Source organism: Pagrus pagrus (genome assembly GCF_965226575.1).
Source record: "Pagrus pagrus genome assembly, contig: HAP1_SCAFFOLD_235, whole genome shotgun sequence".
In the NCBI taxonomy this organism is placed as follows: Eukaryota; Metazoa; Chordata; class Actinopteri; order Spariformes; family Sparidae; genus Pagrus; species Pagrus pagrus.
Window position 1 is genome coordinate 66693 of NW_028175228.1, and position 9872 is coordinate 76564.

The 9872-nt window shown below is 44.8% G+C and overlaps 1 protein-coding gene across 1 annotated transcript; it reads left to right on the forward strand.

The window, feature by feature from the left end:
- Positions 1–1525: 1525 nt before the first annotated feature.
- LOC311254068 (cyclin-dependent kinase 2-like) lies at positions 1526–2632 on the forward strand (the record flags this gene model as incomplete). Its single annotated transcript, XM_084384488.1, has 1 exon — positions 1526–2632. The coding sequence occupies one exon, from the start codon at positions 1526–1528 to the stop codon at positions 2630–2632; it is 1107 nt and encodes a 368-aa protein (XP_084240614.1).
- Positions 2633–9872: the final 7240 nt, after the last annotated feature.

Consider the following 9872-nt stretch of genomic DNA (forward strand, 5'->3'; position numbering starts at 1 on the left):
GTTGCAGTGGTAGTCCTTGACAGTCCTCGTCACTCTTTGGTTATGTTGTGGATTGTTCACAGGTGGAACTGGTCCACTGTGACCCTGCGCGTTTACATTTCGGTGTATCAATCCTTTGGGAAACAGGTGTCAAAGTCTTGCGGAGCCTCATGACAATAAACAAAGTGGGACTAGTGATGCAGTACATGTTTCCTATGGCCGTGCAGACATTAAGCACCACGTATCTAATCTCCTCATATTCGACGTCCCTATATTTGACACGTTGTCGGTAATATATGGCACTTACGATCCAGGGTATCCAGCAGCATATGAACAACGTAACTGTGAGGAAGGGCAGCACTTGAGCTCTTCTCAGATTCGCACCAAAGGAATTGCGGTTTAAGTGCTTTCTCACAGTGTACACTATCATACCGTTGCAGTAAACGAGCACAAGTATGGGTATGAAGAAACACATGGTTGTCCTGGTCCAGAAGGTGGCAAGCTGGTAACGATGAGGCATATCATTGAAACACATCACGTTGTCCTTGGATATGGGACGAACGGTGTAATAGCATATGTCCACAAGAGCAGAGAGTGTAGGCACACAGGCGCACAGTCGACACACAAGCCTCCTCCTGTCAGAACTATGTCTCTTCGGGACCAGGCCCTTGAGTGTTGACCTGTTGTTCACCACCTTCATGTATCTTTCGATGTTGATGTAGGCCATGAGAAATATGCCGTACTGGAAACTGAACTGTGGGGACACAAAAAAACAAAAACAAAACAAATCTCTTTAGATGAGCTGAAAGGCAGGCGTGTGTTTGAGTATGTGTTTACGGTATTTTAGAGTGGTAGTACTCACTGTCATCACTCCTGTCATCAGTTTGCACACCAGGTAGCCAAACACCCAGCCCTTCACGAGAATCATCTGAGTGACCCACACAGGCAAAGTCAGCAAAGTGGCCATGTTACAGACTCCCAGATGTGAAAAGAACACGTCGAGATCACGGACACGCCTAGCTGAGTCCTTACGAGAGATCATGATTATCATGTACATGTTGACAACCAAGCCTGTGATCATAACGAGTCCATGAAGAAGAGGGATGTAAAAGGTGCGGCTGTATTCGTAGAGATAGTGATGCGAACCTGACGGGTAGTTCGTACTAGTGAAGAGCGTAGAATTGTTGAATGTAGCATTTTCAAATGTTACATGGGTGGTGGAGAGTTGTTCCATACCGATCTGCGTGGTGACACAGGCTGCTGACAACCTTTGCAGCAACAACACAGAGACTTTAAGTACGCTCTGTGTGTGTCCCCAGCTTCCCAACCGCTGTAGTTGGGTCCAATACAGGGATTAGTCCGACCATCGAGGTTTTGGTCCAACTGCTATAGTCGTTTCCAATACAGGGAAAAGGTCTGGTCATCGAACCAAGCCACTGCAGTATATAATACCATCATATTGACAGGGTATCTAATCCTTCAAACACTTTGGGGTTTGTTTGTTTTTGTTTTTTTTTTTGCGTCAGCAACAGTCTCACTTTCAGAAATGGAGAATTACCAGAAAGGCTCCATTATTGGCCGAGGCGCATACGGAACTGTGTACAAAGTCACGTGTCTGAAGACTGGAAAGGCGTTTGCTCTGAAATGTCACAACTCCCCTGTGGTAGAGGATGAAGACATTGTAGAGAACGATTCAACAATTGGTGTAGAGGATGCGACCGTGAGAGAACTCTCCTGTCTCAGTGCACCGAGGGGTCACAACCCCCCTGTGGTAGAGGATGAAGACATTGTAGAGAACGATTCAACAATTGGCGTAGAGGATGCGACCGTGAGAGAACTCTCCTGTCTCAGTGCACTGAGGGGTCACCCCAATGTGATTCAGATACACGATCTTTTCATTGACGGTGAGAATATCGCCATGCTCATGCCCTACGTTCCCTACACCTTGACAGTGATTCACAATGGACATGGTCTGAAAGTCTACTACGACCTTGGTAAAGCAGTACAGGTGATTCCGTTGAGTTTTGTGGCTCACTTTTCCGTTCAGGTGGCCAATGCCCTGTCTTACATGCACGGGCGTAATATAATACACAGGGACTTGACACCTCGTAATGTGCTGCTGACAGAAGATCTGACCGTTAAGGTGGCAGACATGGGCCTCTCGAGACAATCCTCCAAACGGATGAGTCCAAATGTGGTAACGGAGCCCTACAGAGCCCCAGAACTGTTTGGTGACGCCCCAGACACCAGTCGGAAAGATTACACTTGTGCCATAGACATGTGGAGTCTGGGGGTGATGATAGCAGATGCGATGGAAGGAAAGGTTGTCTTCGCGGAGCGTGATAATGACAGTGGAACTGTGTCCACGTACGACATCATTGTAAAGACTTTGTGTCCAAGAAACCATGTTAGTGCACCAGTCACTTCCTGGGACATTGACGATGTAATGCCCAACGTGATGGAGTGTACTCTAGTGAGAAGAATCGTCCTTCAATTACTGACTTTCCGTGAGAATGAGAGACTCCTGGCCCATGAGCTGCTGCAAGACCAAGAATGGGTGCAGGCTGCTCATATGACCGAGGAAGACAAAAATATGGTCATACACCAGATTCAGCAACAACAACGACGACGACAAGCGAGCAAGCGATTCTAGTCAAACAACACCAGGACTGCATAGAAATGGTTCATTGTATTCACATTTATTTTGTACATTATTCATTGTACAATGATGCATGTATGTTTACAATACCAACAAAAATAAACATTGTATATCCTCACAATAACTGTGGTATATCTGCTTGCAGGACAGGCTGTCTGCTATTCAAACACGATTGTATGAATCAGCATCGTCATTGCAATGACTATCATGACACTGTAGGGTTTGAAAGTATTCCCAGTAGACCTCCACGATTTTTCAAGTTCGTCCATCATCCTCACGATGTCTTGTATATCTAGAGAGAGAGAGAGAGAGAGAGAGAGAGAGAGAGAGAGAGAGAGAGATGTGATTGTAATAAAAAGCTACATAGTATCATGATGAAACTGACCAAAAAACGCACAACGTACCTTCACTCACGTTGACCAGGCCTGCGCCCGTTTCGACACTATCCAGCTCCTTGAGATCCGGTACTCTAATGGGTTGTCTGGTTGTCGTTGTAGTTGTCGTTGTAGTTGTCGTTGTAGTTGCTGCGGCAGTAGGAAGTGTGGATGTAGCAACTTGAACATCTGAGCAGCTTGCGTTGACCTCTCCGTGTCTCTGATACATGTAATACTGCCAGGACGATGCATCAGCTCCAATTCCAATTCCAGATCCACGAAATGTTGTCCCGTTGTCAACCAGGAAACAGCAGGAACCCAGACTTTGTTCTTTGCTCATAGTGTCATTCCACACTTCGTTTAAACTCCACATTTGCTTATTGTGGTATTGTGCTAGCCTAGAGATTCGAATGACACCCTGGAGCGGGGCAATGACTGCAGCCTTCGTCCCTGTGTCAACCTTGGCAGTGTAGTAAAACATACCACACGTATCACTGTTTACTCTCAAATAGAAAGTCTCCTTTCCAATCCTGTACATGCCTTCGTCTGTACACGTGAGAAAGCGAATGTTGACTTGGTAGCCCAGAGAGTTCATCGTCAGCTCGTATATCTGGTAAATAGCGAACATGGGTTCTCGGTCTTTCTGGAAAAACTGATTAGGACTCTGCAAGTACCCCGGCAGCGTGACAGTGCTACCCACTGTACCAACTATGGTGACCGGTTCAAGTCTTTTCTCCGTGAGACCTTTCGTAACTACGGTGACCGGTTCAATTCTTTCTTTCGTGAGACCTTTCATCCTTGTCAGGGTACAACAATCAACTGTCGCAGCAATGCACAGTAGAGTCATTGTGATAGGAATGTACATCCTCATAGCGCTTGGGTTTACACACTGTGAACCAATTCTGAGTCTCCTCGCAGTGAGTGTTACTTCAGGAGCAGTAGCGCCCTTGTATGTGTGCTGAACCCAGTTTCGTCACCACCCAGCCATGCAAAAATGGCCGATTTGTACAACTGCATAAGCTTGGTCCAACTGCATAAGCTTGGTCCAACTGCATAGGTTTGGTCCAACTGCATAGGTTTGGTCCAACTGATAGGTCTGTTGGTTAACCGTTTTACATGGTCATGAACATGTGTTCGGAGGATAGTTCTAGATGAGTCACTCACTTTTCACGGGATTTTAAGATTTTAACATGTGTATGTAAGTCGAACCAAACAGGGTTTCACATGTCACTCAACCACTGCTGTGTCAATCACAAGATGTTAGTATTCTAAGCAACACATTACACTAATCCCTAAATGCTTTACATTATACACAGTATTCAAATATATATGTTAACAATGTCTTTAGTTTGGTCAGCACAAACTCACTTTTGAGTGAATGATATTCGTGGACTACGTCAAAAATGCCACACGACCCTATAGTGTACTCGCAGTAGGGATTTCTCGGAAAGTCCTCATTAGTCCCTCTTAGATTGAGACGGTAGACATAATGAGCCATCTCGATGTACGTGATATGATCATCCTTGTACAGGAGATACCTGTCTAATCCATTACCTCCCTTCTGAAGAGTTCCCAGGAGATAAACCTGTTTCGAGTCTTTTAATGTCACTGGTATGTAACCATCCAGAGAAGTGTGAGCGACCCGTAGATGTTCAGGGAGCGATGATGTGATCCACTTGTCCGTAAAAGTAGGATTGCAAAAAGATTCTCCGTTCACCATGTACACATTACGGAAACAGTTGAGAAAATGGACTATCACCTCAGGCCTAGCCCCCGTGATCTCGATCAATTGTCTGGGTATGATACTGGAAGACACAAAGAGTACGCTGCGTTGGTTGCACGGGGATGACAGTAGAAGAGGCTTCAGTTTGTCAGTTATGTGCTGTGTGTAGCCATTGACGAGTTGCTCTTGTTCCAAAGGAGTTGTGTACTGTCCTCCGGGTGAGAGGTCTGTGTCTATGTCTGTGTCTGTGTCCGTGTCTGTGTCTTCGTCTAGGTCTAATACTGCACTGTAGCTAAAGTGTTCATTCACCACAGTTGCATTTATAAAAAGGTTATACGCACAAATCTCCTGTTTGCCCCCTCTAATGACAACATAATCCACATACACGTTGTTGTGATAAACCCCTCTTGAATTTGCCATTAGGGTGCTTGAGTCATATTGAGTTGCAGCCTCAGTTGTATCCATGTCCTATCGCTTTTATGATGCCTGAATCTGAATAAATTGGAACCCCCATTGGATGTATCAATGTGTATGTGACAAATCAATGCTACAGTGAACCATCAAGTCGCAAAACTTCTAGAGGGTTACATCTCTGTCAGGGTGGCTTTAGCGTACCTCAACTACAAACAAGAGTCACTACACACACACACACACACACACACACACACACACACACACACACACACACACACACAGAGAGAGTCAGGTTAACACATTCTTTTATTCATCTTCATACACAGTCACAGGTTTTCTTGTAGCATCGCTGCAAAGGTGTGGTAAACTACATAATAAACAACAGTCTTCATGGGATTCCAGATCGTAGACATGTCCTGAGGGTCCCCTTCTGTCAAGACACACTTGAGAGCCTCAGAACAGTTGTCGTTCACTTCAATGTTGGTGTGATACGTTAAACTGTGATCCAAGGTCAAAGTCATTGCCAAATCAAAGTCTCCGTTGTCCATTTCTCTTGGGCCCAAGAACTCCGATATGAACGGGTTCGGAGGCTCTTTCACAATAGCTTTCGCCTTCTCCAGATAATGTACAGATGGTGCCTGTACTTTGTGAATAAGACATTGGAAGCTGTGTTCTCTCCCTGGGCATTTGTGTATCTCAAACAGGGTTTGATCAACTCTCGGAAAGCCTTCGCAGGTCACGGTAATCTTGTATCTGCGGATGTCTGTAAGTCTCACGGTGCACGCAAGTTGAAACCCAGGACATGTCCAGCCCATTCCAGTCAGGTTGACTAGAAGCTCACGTGTGTCCTTTTCAAGTCTTGTAGCTTCAGCAGCACACAGTCCTGTGAAGTCATCCTGCTGTTTTTTAACCAAGATGTTAGACATGGTGGACGTGTCGGGTTAGGTCGTCTCATAGGAGTGTCAACATGTGCGATTTGGAACTATTTTTATTATTGTTAATATGTCGTGATATATAAAAGGTTTCAATGTAAGCAACCAGACGACAATCAGGCTGTCATAGGCCTTCTCAAAATCTTCATCTATCTGTTCCAACAAGTCACCAGGATTGGTATCTAGAATCAGATACACTCTTCCAAGAGTCGGAGGGGTCAGCGTCGACACCGGTATCCTGGGCGCAAAGCGCTTTAATTGTCTCTGCACACAGCCGACGATGGCTCTTATGCTCACATGTGACACAATAACTGACCTCGCTATCCACCTGCGTACAATCTTGCATGGTAGATGTAAGGCAAATGATGGATATAGACAGTCAAGGGTGTCTATATAGCCAGGGAGGCAAAGATGGAGGGATGTTTGTGAAGGTTGACAATATGAGCTATGGTTGGAAGAATTGCTCCATGGTCACGTTCTTGACAAATACGAGTCCTGTTGGTGACACAACAGAAATATAAATCACATCATCACAAAAAAAAACGAGTCCAACAACACGTTCATATATACAATCTCCAACAAAGTTCCACTTTGTGTTTATTTTCACAATGTTATCATATACACTTACAAACACAAAGGTGTACATTTGACAAGTGTGAATAAAAGCGTGCAGACATGAAGAGATATCAAAAACATGGTTTGTCAATATTACATAATCTCTGTGTGTACATTTCATAGGGAGGGGTGTTAGAACAACACCCACGGTTAGATACATTTCCAGTGTTTCACATATCAATATAGAAAACCGTTATCCCTTTTGTTGAGGACACATTTACTGTATATATTGGTTGTACAAAACCTACAACTACTCCTACAGCCACTTGACCATGACCACAGGTCATATCTAAATGAAACTATAAACCGCTGTGTTGGTACATATCTGTGCAGATCCATAACTGTCCTCGTCGTAGTCCCTAAACTCACCAACGATGTCAATACAATGCTGGTCTACACTGTCACCGTCAAACTCTTCACCATGAGGGCAAGTGAATATAGTCTTGGCAAGCTTGCGATTGAATGTGTAGTCTGTATCATGGATGACCAGACGTTTTACGTATTTAGGGGTGACACTTACCATCCCACTCTTCGAAGCTAGCACAGTTATCACGTCAACCACACTAGAACCGTCGGAGGGTTTACAATCTAAGACTATAGCCAGGGACCGGTCTGTTGGTGTCGCGTACTGAACTTTAAACCACCGAGACAGATAAACCACCATCTCTCTAAACTCCAAGCCTGTGGTAATGTTTTTCAAATCTTTATGGACAAGTGGAAATACCTCAGTCTGCCCTGCTGATGACACAGCCGAACACCACATAGCCAAGATGATCTGTCTTTTCAACACAAAACAGCTCCAGTGAAATCGGTATGAACCAAGGGATACGTTGAACAATTTAGGCAAGTAGTCATCAGGACCAATCATCTTTTCCGTGTTGGGCAGCGGACAGGTTCCCACCAGAATGTGATCCCAGAAACCCGGAACGTGAGGGATGCAGACATATCTGTAGGCCGTCTCTTCTGGCATTCGTGCGTTTGCCCAATACGTGAAGGACATCTCATCTCTCGCGGTGATGAGGTGGCTGAACACTGCATGGAGAAGCAACAACAGTTTCAATTGCCAAGTTGATAGATGAATAATGTATAGCTTGGAAAATAGAATAAAAATTACACGTACCGCTTTGCAGACTCTCAAGAGAAGGCCCAACGTTGGTGTCCAAGATACTCCGAGCGAATCTGCTGACATTGTCATCTGTCCTGAAACGGTCGGTTGGATCACGTTCGAGCTCCCACACTCCTATGTTCGCCATATCAGGATAATTAGCAAACCTGCTGACTGTGGTGTTGATGGTGCCGCGTTGAGACACTACACTGTGTACCTTGCATCCTCTGTGCGCGTGGTAACATATTGTGCAGATTACACAACCACATACACATTGGATGGGTTTGTTGAACTGAATCAAGAATTCTTGACAGATAACCGCTCTGTTGAAGGTTGTCTTACAGGTGGCACACAAGAGCGACTGCTTTATCAGAGCCAGCAGAGTATCGCTGAACGTGATGTTTTCACCATGGCTCTCCAAGCTGTGCCGTGGAGTGAGAGTGTGGGGGGCTTCTGGGTGTGTTACAGCTACTACAGCTTCGGTTGGGAATTGGAATATTGAATGCTGTAGTACAGGTGTAACTGGCTGGAAGATGTCGCAACTTACACCCTGACACTGCTGAGGCTGTGGTGGTGGTGGTGGTGGTGGTGGTGGTAGTTGTGGTTGCAGGAATACCAGTTGCTGAGATTGTAGAGGGTCACGGTGATGTATTGGTAGCTGCTGCTGCTGGGGTGTCAGAGGTAATTGGTGCTGTGTTTCAGCAGGCACTTGCTGGTGGGACGTTAGATGTCGAGGTGTTGAAGGTACTTGTGGGTGATGGTCTTCTACTCGAAAAGTTCGGGTCGAGGAGTCTTGTGACACGTCTTGTGACGCGTACTCACAGGTCTGCTCTGCAGGAAACAGGTTAACGTAGCCAGACGCAGACACGTCTCCATAATCGTATATCGATTTAGGCTGGCATATAGGGACTGTCGTGGGAATAGTGAACACGCTTGCAGCATGCGTGTCTGAACTGGACTGGAAATTCCATAGTCTCTCATTGCACTCACTTACATCGATGAAACTCTCCTGGTGAGTGTCTCTGTTACTGTAAGATAAAAAAGGAAGGAACATTGTCAGTAAAGCACCACAAGGTATAGCTTCTACCAGTATAATTAGAAACACAATGATGATGATGATGATGATGATGATGATATACACATACCACTCTGGCAAAGATGCAAGACTTGTGGATGCAATCACAGGTTCAGCATATCCAGGTGTATCGGTACACATTTCACACACCGGTGCAGCTTGGGACTCTGGCTCAGGTGTACGTTGGGACATGGTATTACACTCCTCAGTTTCAGCAGGGGCACCCTCCTTCTCGTCACACTGGGACTCAAGTAGTTTAACACAGGCAGCGCTGGTCTCAGCATAGTCAGCCTCCACCTCACTATACTGGGACACGAGCTCAGTTGATGCAACAATGGTCACAGACGCAATGTCTGTTGTTGAGACATCCCTTGACTCTTGTTTAGCACAGGCAGCGCTGGTCTCGGCAGAGGCCTCATCTGTGTTACACCGGGTGAACTTCCTTTCAGCTGGCACTGTACACACTTCATGGTCGGCGGAGGTTCTGTTGTCTCCAGCTGCACTCTTTGAGCTACTGCGTCTGATTATGAATGAATGAATGAATGAATGAATGAATGAATTAATGTTATTTCGAACATGTATATAAAGAAATAAATGTATGTAGCTATTTGTACATACAAAAGAAAGAAAGAAAATAAGAAATTAAAAAAGTAAAATAAAATACAGAGCAGGTCGCTCTTTGATGAAACTGCAGCAGTGCATACAGGAGAAAGACTGAAACTAAAGTATCGATCTCATTCCACTCAAGGAGTGGGAGAAGTACAACACTTTTTAAAAAATAAATAAAAATTCCCACCCCTTTTTAACTACTCTTCAGTTTGTAGCTACACGAATAACCTAACTACATAATACATCTATATATATATATATACCATATATACCCTTCATGAATATCCATATAAATATATAATCACAATAATATATACTACATACCCATCTTTGTAAATCCTTATCTTTGGGGCAGAGGCCTCATCTGTCTTGTACCTGGACTTCTTC